At 36.1% G+C, this 12892-nt stretch overlaps 3 protein-coding genes across 3 annotated transcripts in view; 1 reads left to right on the top strand and 2 right to left on the bottom strand.

The window, feature by feature from the left end:
* The window catches only part of Cep290 (Centrosomal protein 290kDa), a 170031-nt gene that overhangs the window by 6054 nt on the left and 151085 nt on the right, over nucleotides 1-12892 (top strand). Inside the window, exons 15-23 of the mRNA XM_076620348.1 lie at nucleotides 193-1409; nucleotides 2155-2353; nucleotides 2444-2658; nucleotides 3325-3472; nucleotides 3561-3953; nucleotides 4025-4191; nucleotides 4650-4848; nucleotides 4935-5192; nucleotides 5308-5392. Coding sequence (XP_076476463.1) covers nucleotides 193-1409; nucleotides 2155-2353; nucleotides 2444-2658; nucleotides 3325-3472; nucleotides 3561-3953; nucleotides 4025-4191; nucleotides 4650-4848; nucleotides 4935-5192; nucleotides 5308-5382 — 2871 coding nt within the window. The 3' untranslated portion in view covers nucleotides 5383-5392. The remainder of the gene's footprint in view (nucleotides 1-192; nucleotides 1410-2154; nucleotides 2354-2443; nucleotides 2659-3324; nucleotides 3473-3560; nucleotides 3954-4024; nucleotides 4192-4649; nucleotides 4849-4934; nucleotides 5193-5307; nucleotides 5393-12892) is intronic.
* Nucleotides 5150-9033, bottom strand: Eh (Eclosion hormone). The gene is made up of 3 exons (XM_033347970.2): nucleotides 8671-9033; nucleotides 6816-6914; nucleotides 5150-6663 (listed from the first exon to the last, which is right to left on the bottom strand). Exons 2-3 carry the CDS (start codon nucleotides 6910-6912, stop codon nucleotides 6497-6499), a joined length of 264 nt encoding a protein of 87 aa, XP_033203861.1. The 5' UTR covers nucleotides 6913-6914; nucleotides 8671-9033; the 3' UTR covers nucleotides 5150-6496.
* LOC117164836 (uncharacterized) lies at nucleotides 9192-12084 on the bottom strand. Its single transcript, XM_076620347.1, has one exon. It carries the CDS (start codon nucleotides 11698-11700, stop codon nucleotides 9253-9255), a length of 2448 nt encoding a protein of 815 aa, XP_076476462.1. The 5' UTR covers nucleotides 11701-12084; the 3' UTR covers nucleotides 9192-9252.

The following is a 12892-nucleotide window of genomic DNA, read 5'->3' as shown; positions in this document are numbered from 1 at the left end:
CGATTGATTCGATTAATTAATTTAAACATAAGTAGAGTCATAATAATTTACAAACTTTTTAATTTATTAATCATTGAAAATAGTTGCATTCAGTCGTATTTCGTCCTTTATTATTTTCCTTCGTTGATTTTTATTTTGGATTTATTTCAAGTTAGATGGTTTGCTTTAAATTAACAATTAACAATTGATCAGGACTTTAAGTGCAAACGAAAGATAACACAACTAGAGTACGAGATCCAAATAGCCAACAACAAATTCACGGAATACGAATCGGTAATAACCGAAATGGAGCACGAGATGATACAGATCCAGAAAGCATGGAGCAAAGGTCAAGATCAACGATCCAAAACCAATACGAATGACCCAACGAGCCCAAAGTTACCAGAAAACAAGCATGCGTCGATTCAAGCAATCGTAGAGACGAAACCAAGAGAAATGCAAACAGATCCCTACACTTGTTGCTTGGACAAGAAACAAACGAGCGATATTGAAGTTCAGACCACTTTTTCCAAAGAAAGTGATCCAGAAGATGGAAAATTTAAGGAGAAAGCAAAAGAAACGGCGAAAGAGCCAACGAAAGAAACGTCGAAAGAAATGGAAGTCAAAGAAAAAAAGGAAGAAACGATTCATTCTAAAGAAGATACACGATATAAAGAAACGATAAAAACGACGAAGGAAATGATAGGAGAAAAAGTAGACGTAGAACACGGAGGAAAAGCAGAGAAAGATGCGATAGAAAGAAAAGGTGATCAGGAAATGTCGTTACTTCGAGAACAATTGGATCAAGCTCTGAAGCTCAGCTCCGAACGTTCCTCCGCTTTAATCAAGTACGAATTACAGATAGCAGAGTGTCAGGCGAAGGTGGACTCGTTGAACGAGATAATAAAAAGCAAAGACCTAGCACTGGCGCAAAAAGAGAGAATAATTGAAGAATACAAGCTTTCGCTTCGTGTACAACGCCCTACCACTGACTGTAGTGAGAAGCTTGCTTTGAAGTCGACGATAAACAGCTTGCAAAAGCTTGTCAGTCAAAAGGAGGAGACCATAGGCAGATATCAAAACCTGTTGAAAGAAGACAGAGACGAGCACAGTAAGGCTGCAGCTCGACTACAAGAAGAAATCAGAAGTTTGCAGAGTCGTATTCTATCTATGCAAAGCGATACTCAAAGAATTCAACAGAGGCAAGATGATAGGAGAGACGAGCCAGAGAAATTGATTGAAAAAGTACAAGAAGCTGAGTCGAAAATTGATGATATAAGAAATATCGTTATGCAGACGGAAGAGGTTGCTAGGTTGAAAGAGAAGGTTTCTACTTTGGAGGCAGATTTGTGTATAACTAAGGAACTGAGCGATCGTTGGCATCGGTTGGCCGAGGAAAGGCTGAATCATGTGGATCGTACGAGGGAAAGGTATCGTTGTAGGTAGAAAGGATATAGTGAGGTCGGAAAATTAGCAGTTAAAAGTCTACGCGTTTTGATTCCACTATTAGCCGAGAAACCAATTAGAATTTGATTGAAATCCCTGTTTCTGGGAGATTACTGGACTGCGAATTTTTGCAAAGATGAAACCTATCTAAGAATTATGACGAGTAACTCAATTTTGAACATTTTATATATTTTTATATGTTATATGCATTAGGTGAATTTGTGCATTTTTAATTTACCCACGAATGCATAAGAATCCAAAGTTTAGCGACTATAGTCGTTTTTAGTAAAAAAAGGATTCAGATTCGTTGGAAAGTTTGCGGTAGTGAGATTAGATCCACAAAAACATGTAAAATTCAACAGCATTTGTACTGATAACTAAAAATTAGGATAGCTAAAATTGTACGGATGTATCTAGTTTGTGTGTGTTCATGCATTGTTTCGGCCATTCTTGATCCAATCGTATCTTTCTATCTTTACAAAGCTTCTTACTTTTGTGGAAGATACATAAAAAATTATTGTTAATATTCAATTTTGTACTGAAGTTTCTCTTGGAACATTGACAACGTCCTTTGCTCGTCAAAACGAGAATGAGAATGAAAAATAGAAATTCAAAGACTATAACCAAAGTCGAAGCTTTAATTTACGATCACACTATATCTATCGTTTCTATTTAATATGTCGTTAGCTGAAAAAGACAATCAGATGTTGAACTATCGCTTTTTATTAGACTAGAAGAACAGCATAAAAGCGAGTTAGAGAGCTATCTCGGAGAATTGGCAAAATGGCAATCAGAAGCGGACACGTTACGAAAACAATTATGTGAAAATCGTATGATGGTCACGAAAGGAAATATGTCTTTGATGAAAGAGATGCAAGAGAAAGATGATAAGATAAATCAGCTTAGTTTTGCGTGTCAGGAGCTGCAGGTACCATAGATTCTTCACGGTCTTTGGAAATTTATATTAAATGTTATTTTATTACGTATATTTGATTACTTTCTTTTTTCCTCGACGAAGAACGAAGTTGAATTAATGGGATCTGCTACTCGATCACGGCAAGCGATAACTCATGGCGAGTCAGAGTTGAAGATACACGAAATTACACAGAGTCACGATAATTTACAGCAACAGGATCATACAGATACAGTGAGGAAACAGCTGCAGTCGTTGTTGGAAAAGGAGAAAATGTATAAGAACGAAATTTCTGATTTGAAGCAACAACTTAGTCGCAGGTATTTTTGTGATAGGCGAAAAGCGAGAAAACAGAACGTATAATGTATTAATATAGTAAATTCGATTCCCAATGGATACAGAAATATTTTTCATGATTTTTATTAGAACATATGGGTCATAGATAGAAGTCATATAGGACCTTTTTAAAATAAAATTTAGATAAAATGTTCGTCTTTGAAAGCCCATAGGTTGCGCTCAAAAAATTAATAAATAGACTGCAGTCGTTTATGCAAATTCATATTTTTGCGAGTAGATCTGAAGGAGTAGGTCCATCGTGATATTTTTTTATAAAGTCCCTTCAAATCTCTATTCTTTGGGTATTTTTATCTGGAAATTTATGCGGATACTGAAACTTTGAACTGATAGGTTTGAATATTAAATGCACAATACGTGCGTTCTGTGAATCCTTGGGCATTTAAATTTTCCATGAATACATAAAAATTTGCAGTCTACAAATAAATGAATTTTTGGACCAATCCACCAATTATTAATGAAAATAGAATCCTCTGCGTAACACAAAATTTATTTGTTTTAATTTTGATACGATTTGTTTTCTTTTTTTTTTCTTTTTTTATTTGTATATTCGAACGAAAATACAAGAGACAGGAGGAACCCTTTAACCATAATCGCCCTTGAATTACCCTCTCTAATTACCTTCGTCATAGATATATGGCCGTAAAGGCACAAGAAAAGAAAACGTCGCAGCGCGAAATTCTGCTTGAACGTAAAGTAAAGTCCTTGGAAGAAGAACTCGAGAAAGCTCGAGTGCAGTTAGACAGAGAATATTTAGCTCAGGAAGCGAAGAAAGCCAAGGTACACTTACTTCAACAATTTTACATCTAACTGGTATAAATGTACCACATTAGTAATATGTACAAAAATTTCAAAATATATCGCGTAGACAGCGGAAGAGCTATCGTTGTGGGAAAAGCAGAAGAAGTGGCAACAAACTGCCGAAAAGTTGAAAGAGAAGCTCAAAGAAAAAACGGAGGAACACTCGAAATTACTCACGAATTACGAGAAACTTCGATCGGTGGTTTCGTGTATGGAAAGGGAAAAATGGTATTTAAAAAACAAATTGAAATCAGAAGGTCACACAGCAGCTGGAAATCTATCAGCTCGACCAATAACTGTTCGACAAAATATAATGGGAGATCTTCAGAAAGAGTGCGAAACTTTACGCGAACGTGTCAAAGAATTGTCCGACAGGTTGGAGAACGAAGATAATGAGAAGCTTTTGCACAAAATCGAAGAGCAAAAAGCACGTATTGCTGCTTTAGAGACAATTTCTCAGGTCTGTTTCTTTGTTTGCAGTCTTCTGATTCGTTGTTGAGTTGTTTCTTTATGTTTATCGATGTTTTGTAGGGTAACAGCTATGTTGTTAGTCAGTTAGAGAAATTGGAAATGACTAAAGATATTTTGGAGAAAATGAACTTAGCGTTGGAAGCCGAGAACTTTGAGCTTCGACTCGAATTGGAAAAGGCGAACGCGGACACGCCTAGGTTGAGGGAGAAGGTTGAACACTTAGAAAAGTAGGTTTAGTAATTTTTTAATTTTTTAATTAAATATTTTATTATAAGTGTATTGCAAGTTAAGGTTTATGAATCTGGATCTGACATTTTTAATTAATTGGAATATTTATCGTATTATTTTTTTTCAACAATTTCACTGCTTTGCACATTCCAATATTTAAGATATAATATTGTCTATTTTATATTCTACAAAAAATGTATTTTCAATGGATCAACAACAAGTTAGGGAACGATGATAAATTATTAGATTTTCCATTAGACACTGCGGCATTTTTTAGTCGAAGCGTTGTCGTTTACGATGATTAAAACAAATAATATTTTGTTGTACAGTTTAAGCTTCATTATTCATATATTTCAAGATGAAATTAAATAAAAATTCTATTTTTAAGGGATAATTATAAGTGAAGCAACGATATTAAAATAGCTGCTTTATTCTACAACTTATCATTCATATATAGATACATAGAGCTACTGAAAGTAGAAAAATCGTCAGATTCGACTCCAAGATCGTCGGACAAAGATTTACAAGACCACGGTACTAAACAATCCATCTTGAAGATGGAAAAGACGATCTTTACGTTGAAAAGAATCATCGAGAAGCTTCAAGTAGAAAACAGACGTCTCAGGCTTGGCTCAAAGACGAATCATATACATCAGGCAGGGGAACAATTCTTTAATTTCATATCTTTATCCTATGTTTACGTCTAATTTCATCACTAACGATTTATCGATTTCGCGTGTAGGGCAAATTGTTAAATAGCAAAAGCGAAACAGCGTTGAAAAATAATTACGAGGAAGCGCAGAAGCGAATCGTGGCGTTAGAAACAGATTTGCAATTGGCCGAGCGAAGGGTAGCTGCGTTCGAAAAGGTGCAAAAGGAGGAGGATAACGGGGAGATAAAGACATTGAGGGAGCAATTGTACCACAAGTCTGAACTCCTAGACAAAGTGAAACATTTATTATCGAGAGCAGCCATGAACGAGAAATCTCTTCGACAACGTGTAAATATACATTTTATACGCATAAGAGAAAGGAAAAATTAATTCGAGATGAAAAGAAAATAAATACAAAGAAAGAAAACAATACAATGTGAAGAAACTTACGAATAATTTTCAGGTACAACAACTAGAATCAAAACAGACATTGTCTACGATACCAGAGTGCCATGTAATTCCTCCTATTCCGGAGTAAGCAACGTCTGGTGAGTAAATCGTACTTGTAATAATTCGTTTTATTTATCGAAGATCGTGCGGACAGCAGTTAAAATATTAAAAATCGTCAAGTACCGTCCTGTTTCTTTTGTTTGTGACAGAACGTGATTTTAAAGGTACGTGTTTTCTAGCTTGTCGATGGTGTTAAATTTTGAAACATTTCTTTACATTTTTTGTTGTTGTTGCGATATTAAAAACGCTTTAAAGAAAGCTTTTTCGATGATGCTAGATGTCGGGAGAATTTTATTTTCTTAAATGTGATGTAGAAAGCAAATGTTTTTCTTTCACTTGATATTTATTACTATTAGTAATACTTCACGTTTAATACTTTGGACGGCGATAGAAACCCATTACCAGCCAAAAATTTGGAATTACAACCGTGTTCCGTAGAAGCCAAGAATTAAGAACATTATGAACGTTATGTAAAAAAACTTCTGCACAGAAATCTATCGAAATTAAACGAGAATTAGTGTCGATATCATGATCAATTTCGAATTAATAACGATTAATAAAAATTAGCAGAAAATTCACTATAAATGTAATTGATCGTGATAAATGATCCCAAATTTTTGGTCGATGTTATTAGCTAATACATGTAATATGATATATAATACTCACAAATAAGGCGTGAAATCAAATTCTCTCAATTTCTCGCACATACTTATACGTTTCCCTGAGTTTCGATTAAAAATTGATTACAAAAGTAAAAATTCGTGGTACCCTGTACTCAAGAGAAAAATATACTATGATCTTATATACATACTATCTAACCCTTTGTCAAACTAGACTCGACATTCAGTTTCATTCGATTCTTTTCAATTGTAACATATAAAACGATTCAGCATAGAAATATATTAACATAAATACATTATTCGTTATAAGAATACGATCTGTCTTTGAGAATAGCTTGTTAAATAAGAACTAAACGTCGAATACTGCTTAGACTCTAAAAGATTAAGACCTCTGCTTGCGAATTTACACATAATTCACACGTTTTATGTAACACATATTTTATATATTATATATATATATAACACGTATTTTTGGCACATATTACGTATAATGCACGTTGACACGAATAAGCATTACGAGTTTTAATAGTCGCTATCGAGAGCTTGGAGGAACGGTTGAATCGAACCTTCATCCTCGCAGTCGGGGATGAGCTTTCCTTTGTATTTGACGCAAGAATCGGCGCACTTCTGTCCAAGGAAGTACGGGCCGAACATTTTCTTGCACTGGGCGCAATTTCTGATGCACACTCCTAAGAAATCAATTCGGAGCACAGCGATTAAAACGGTTAATTTTCAAACATAGAGCTCGAAAGAAATTAATTCAAAATTTGGTCAACTTTCAAACGTGGAATTGGCGCGTGTCATTGCGCAAAATTCATTATTATTTTTTAACTAAACTCACCTATGGCTCGGTCGAAGGGAACACTCCCTGCAACGAGCATGAAGGCTATAGCGTAGGACACGAAGAGCACCAGCAAAATGCGAGTTGAAGCGTTCATGACTGAAACAAATATCAGATTCAAATGTGTTAATTCATCCTGAGCAACGATTATATTAACCATTTTGAGACAGATTTTTCCTTTATCGAGGAGTACAGCGATATAACGATATAGTATATTTAATTTTGAAAAAATGTTACTCGTGATTTTGAAAATCTACGACAGATATCAAGTATCAAAAATTCTACGAACTTCTCAGATAAGTATTAGATAAATATTTTAAGTTATTTCCGCCGACCATCGTGTCTTCGATCGAACGAGCCTACACCAAGAAATTGTAATCTTTAAAATGGGATATGTAATTGCACTCATAATAGTATCCCATATTGCAATAGATGTAATTGTTATCAGTGTCAGAAATATCATAACAAGGGAATAATTTTCTTACAAATTACCCATTAGTCCCGTAACTTTATCTAAACGACTAAATCGAATTGGAGAATTCTCAGTCTCCAAAGAGATACTATTTATCCACAAAACTAGCCAATTCCCCCTTTCTACCTCGAAGAACGTAACAACTTTCACTCAGACGCGAGACACCACTATGCCATTGTTAATTGCGTCTGACAATGTTCAACAGAAAAGAAGACAAAGAAACCAACAGGATCTGCGATAGAAACGATAGCGACTCTCGATATCGCGTGCAGTTCATCAGCTTTTACTCTTACACGGCACAGCGAACCAAAACGAGAAAAAAAAGAAAAAAAAGAAAAGAAAAAAAGAAACACCTACATCCAATAGAAGATGAGTCCTAGTGAAGGTAGATCTAACAGGATACAATTATAAAGCATAGAGTCTCGATAATTCTAGCCTCTGACAGGATGCACAATTCAAAGCCGCTTGAATAATGATCGATTATAATGGTTATGTACACTTTCCTCGATTAATTATCCGTTTCGTTCGATCAGTCGATAAAAAAGGATAAAGAAACGTGCTAACATAAAAGAGACGGGGAATGACATTCATGAACTTTCAGGGATAAACGCGCCAAGTTGTCGAAGTCGTCGAGGCAACTCGAGCTTAAACGATTAAAGTCAACCCGATAAAAACAGACGTTGCAACCAAGCGTTGCTGGTAGTAAAAAATAAAAAAAGAAACAGAAGAACGAATCACACGCGTATCTCGTTAATATGTCCGAATTATTCTTTCTGTTTCGCGAACGCAGATACTTATCGCCTGCGGGCGGTCTTCGTGTCTCTTCGATATAAATTGTTCGAGCGTATCCGCTACGTCGGTGGCCACTTCTTTTTGTATTCTTTCTTTTTTCCTCTCCCTTTCTCTCTCTCTTTTTTCACCCGTTTTTTCTCCGTTTCGTATATATATCGTCATTTACAACCGGAATCTACCGCGATACTTCCGCGTTCTCCTTAACGGCCACATTGTGAACACATAAAGATAATAAATATGGATGGAAGGTGTGTTTTATCTCTTCGTCTCGCAATCGTCTCCTCTCTCTCTCTCTCTCTCTCTCTCTCTTTTCCCCCCGTCTCTCTCCAGGAAGCACTTGAAAGATTCAAGACCAAGGATCGATCGATCGTTGTGCCGCGGTTAACGCACGATCGATCGTGGAAACGGCGATCGCTCGCGGATCAATGGACCAGGATGTGCTTCGAGTTCGGTGAACATGAACAATACCGGGAATCGAGATCGAGGGCTAAATTTGACTTCGATGGTTCAATGGAAAGTTAGGTTGTAAAGGATATTGTAGGTCATATGACTGGTACGAAATGCGTTTTCACTCTATCGGATCGTATTTACCTGGTTGCTGGCGCTTGGATCGAGCCGAGGCTGCTGGAATTGATAAAACCAGACGAATGACACTGAGCACTGTACGATGACGGCCTTATATATCCGTTGAGGCCAGATTCATCCCTCGGACGAGGGAAACCCCGCTGCCTATCTTACCTTAATTCGATTTCTTCGATTTCCTGCACTCTCGGAATCGTCCGACCACGGAAATTTCGATCGATCGTTAGCCAGATTGCTTAAAGAGGAACTCTCGCTGTTTCCGGATTCTCTCGCGAACCCAGACTCGTAGATCAACTATCGTAAGTAATCACTTCGAAGTGTTTAAATCTAAATTCCGAATCCTGCATCTGAATTTTGAAAAATAATATTCGATCATCGTAGACGATTTTCAAACTTACAACACACGATTCAACAATTACTTTATTCACGTTCTTACTTTAATTTATTTTGAAACATTGGAAACATTTAACAGATATAACAACAATGTTTTAAAGTGTTTGATATAAGATTCATAGACTAGCTAGATCCGTGTTGCACGTCAAAATGTCAGAAGACGCGAGACGTCTCGCCAAGATTTCAATCGCTATCCCGCTATTTCCTCCTTTCTTGCGCCTCCATGTCGACTCTCGACCGCGGAGATTTATATTCTAAGGACCAGAAGTTTTTGTAAGCGTCCCCGTCTTCGATCCTTCCATCGATGTCCTCGTCCAGTCGCGAAACCTGGCTTTTCTTGCTCAAGATCGTCGACAATGCGTCGTGCGTGTCTTCTTGATACTTGTTATTCTTCCTTCTACGATCTACGACGTTTCTATTGTTCTCCTCGTTCTTGAAATATCCAGACGGAAATACTTTTTCGTTTTCAAATTTTGTTAAAGGATATATCTTGTTCTGTTTGAAAATTATTAGCGAATCTTCGTTACTGTTCTCTTCTACGGAATCTTCACCTTTCACATTATCATTCTTCGCCTTTTCCTTCGCTTCGCTTTCGTTATCTTGATGTTCTTCTTTCTCAAATTTAGACGAGAAATCCTCCTTGTCCTTCTTGAAAATTGTCAAAAAATCATCGTCGCTGTTCTCTTCATTAAACCCTTCACTTTCCTGATTATCACTTTCCGTTCCTTTCTTCCCTTTATTCCCTTCGTTTTGGTTTCCTTCGTCGATTTTTGCGAACATATCAGCGAAGTCACTGGATTTATACGATCTTGGTAAATCATCGAAAGTGTCTCGAACCTCCTTTGAATTCCCTCGGCCATTCGCTCGTTCCCTGAACGTATTATCACTTTCGGATTCGTTAAAGTCGGTTGAAACTCGTTTCCCGTTCTGTCCGTACTTGGTCCGCGTCTCCTTTTCGAGCAGATTCAACTTTTTCATTATCGGATCGTCCTTAAGAAATTCGTCTAGATCGAATGGCTTCCTGTATTCGTTTATGTCGAAAATTATGGGCCCCGATTTACTTTCAGAATCCCCTTGCCCTGTTTCCTCAGAATCTTCCTGTGGCTCGCCATTCCCTCCCCTCGCATTTTCTTTCCATTCCAGTTTCTTAAGGTTGGCGTTGTTTAAATCATCCTTTGAATCTTTAAATAGATTCTTTTTATCGTTCTCCTCAAATTCGTCGTTCTTTGAAAGTTCAGAGGACTCTTTGGAGCCTATCAATGTTTTTGGTTTCGTATTATCCTTGATATCTGAATTCTGTCTAAGCCCTAAATCCTCCAACGATTTATTTCCGTTATTTGTATCTTGTTTATCAGTTTTCGAAGACTTGTCCGAGTTCGTAAAATTTGAATTGCTTTCCTTGCTTCTATCCGTATCGGGTTCGTCAGTGTCGGAAAATTTGTCCAAATTCGTCAAATCTGACTCCCTTTCTTTACTTAAATTTTCCCTTGAATTTTTTCTAGATTTGTCTTTTACACTTCCCTCGGACGAATCGTTCGGTGATTTAGCAGATTCTTTAAGATCAGCGAATACTTCTGGATCGACAAAGTCAGTTCTCGTTTCGTTCTCTTTACGATCTCTCTCGTCTAAACTTTCCTCTCTGATATCAGAATAATCCGGCACGTCGACGTACGGAATTTTGTTTGGATTATACTCAGCAATAGCAGAAGATGTTACATTTTCGACACTTTTCTGGTGATCCCGTATGTCGATGTAACTATTGTCCTTTCTCTGCTGTCTAACCGAGCTCTGTAATTTATTCGTATCCTGAAACGTTTCGTTTAACACATTTCTATCAGTTTTTAAACCTGTGGCCTCTTGTGTCTCTGCAAAATCTACTTTATCGTTGCTACGATTTCTTACGTTCTTTTTTGTACTATTGTCTGAATCGTTCGATTCGAAATTTTCAGTATCGTCGCAACTAGGAAAAATTGGGACGTAACTATGTTTGCTTGGTTCTTTCGATGTGTATTCGATAGTAGTCTCTGGTTGCGATGACTCGAACGTGTCAAGTAGTTTATTCATCGTACTTCCGAGATTTTGATTTATATTTCTCGTTTGGACCGTGTGGTCAAGTTGATTTTGTTGCTCCTCGTAACTTAGGCCTGGATGACGATAGAATCTCTTCGAAGAGGGAACTTGTTCTCTGAAGCCTACGTAATTGGATTTTTTGTCCAAGGAACGCTTAACACGTTCGATCGTGTCCCATTCTCGATGATTATTTAACGTCTCAAATATTTCTACTTTATTTTTACTCGTGGTTTTATTAAATTTTATACTTCGACCAACTTTGTCTTCGACAAGAAGATTTGAATTTGAATCAGATTTGAGTTCCGTGGTGTTTAAAATGTTAATAGAAGCGTTATTCGCGGGCTTAGTAAATGTATTGATAGTATTATGTTTATTTATTTTGCCATCGCGTAATGGTGATGTTATGGAACTGATTCTCTTTGAAGAATTTTTATTCATCTTCTTCGATAATCCCGTTGCGTTTTCTATTTTTGTTATTGGTTTCCATGCGGTGAAAAGCGACTCGATTCTTCCTGAAGCCGAACCAGTTTCTGCTGTCTGAAAATTTCGAATCTCTGTTATCCTACCTCTGCTCATTGTCTTTGCAAATGACGTGATCGAATGACGAGATCGATGCAGATACTAATGTACATGTGCAAGAAGGATCTAACATTTGATTGTCCGGAAAGTTCATGGTGAAATTTTGAACAAATTTAGAGACAATGTATTCTTCAAAAATTTCTTCACTATGGTATTGAGCATTCTACTTTCATCATTTTTCTTCTCTTGTCTCCTTGTTTAATGTTGTCTCGTTGAAAGACACTTTCTCACGAGCGATCTCGAATTTTTCTCATTAATTTTTATCTCTATCTGGTTTCTATTTACATCTTAATGTTAATGTTAATTATCTAACATCCAATTTGGATTTGTATTTGTTCCAATTTATTGTTTCATCCTAGGAGTTTGTGATGAACAATTGCCTTCTCCATCTTATCATTTAAGCTATTTAATAAATTAAAAAGTAGATAAAAATGATGATATGAATATTTTTTAAAGAATTTTTTTGTAGTTAGTTAATTGTTCCATTTTCTTTTTTTTTTTTTTTAATTGTAGACTGATCATGTATTCAAATTTGTGATGAACAATTGTCTTCTCCATCTTATTATTTAAGCTATTCAATACATTAAAAAGTAGATAAAAATGATGATATGAATATTTTTTAAAGAATGTTTTTTGTAGTTAGTCAATTGTTCCATTTTCTTTTCTTTTTTTAAATTGTAGACTGATCATGTATTCAAATTTGTGATGAACTCCATCTTATCATTTAAGCTATTCAATAAATTAAAAAGTAGATAAAAATGATGATATGAATATTTTTTAAAGAATTTTTTTGTAGTTAGTTAATTGTTCCATTTTCTTTTTTTTTTAAATTGTAGACTGATCATGTATTTAAGTAACAAAGTTGATAAATTTACGAAAAGTACGGTCGATTTAGTTTAGTTCAGATGCTGAAATATACAGAGATATATAACAACCGTGAAAAACGCCACGAACTTTCCAAATAATCTAATGCTAGACAGATGTTTCAAGTACGAATGCTCGTAGGTCATTTCACATTGTGCTTTCGATCGGACGAGTCGGTGCACAAGAAACGTAGGTGCTGCTTTTAACTACCTTGTAAATCATTCTCCCTCGACATCGGTAGTAAATTTTACGTGCTCGCTGTGTAACTCGCTGTGGTGAAATATTTACCGTGCTACTGCATAGAACAACGCGAAAACTCCAAATG

This window comes from Bombus vancouverensis, chromosome 8, assembly GCF_051014615.1.
Source record: "Bombus vancouverensis nearcticus chromosome 8, iyBomVanc1_principal, whole genome shotgun sequence".
Lineage (NCBI taxonomy): Eukaryota > Metazoa > Arthropoda > Insecta > Hymenoptera > Apidae > Bombus > Bombus vancouverensis.
This window is presented reverse-complemented; position numbering and strand designations above follow the sequence as displayed.

What these genes read in the sequence shown, in the direction of transcription:
- Eh (XM_033347970.2), bottom strand. Translation starts at nt 6,912, where the DNA reads ATGAACGCTTCAACTCGCATTTTGCTGGTGCTCTTCGTGTCCTACGCT. An exon ending in TCCCTTCGACCGAGCCATAG is followed by an intron (nt 6,664 to 6,815) that starts GTGAGTTTAGTT and finishes TTGATTTCTTAG; the next exon opens with GAGTGTGCATCAGAAATTGC.
- LOC117164836 (XM_076620347.1), bottom strand. Translation starts at nt 11,700, where the DNA reads ATGAGCAGAGGTAGGATAACAGAGATTCGAAATTTTCAGACAGCAGAA.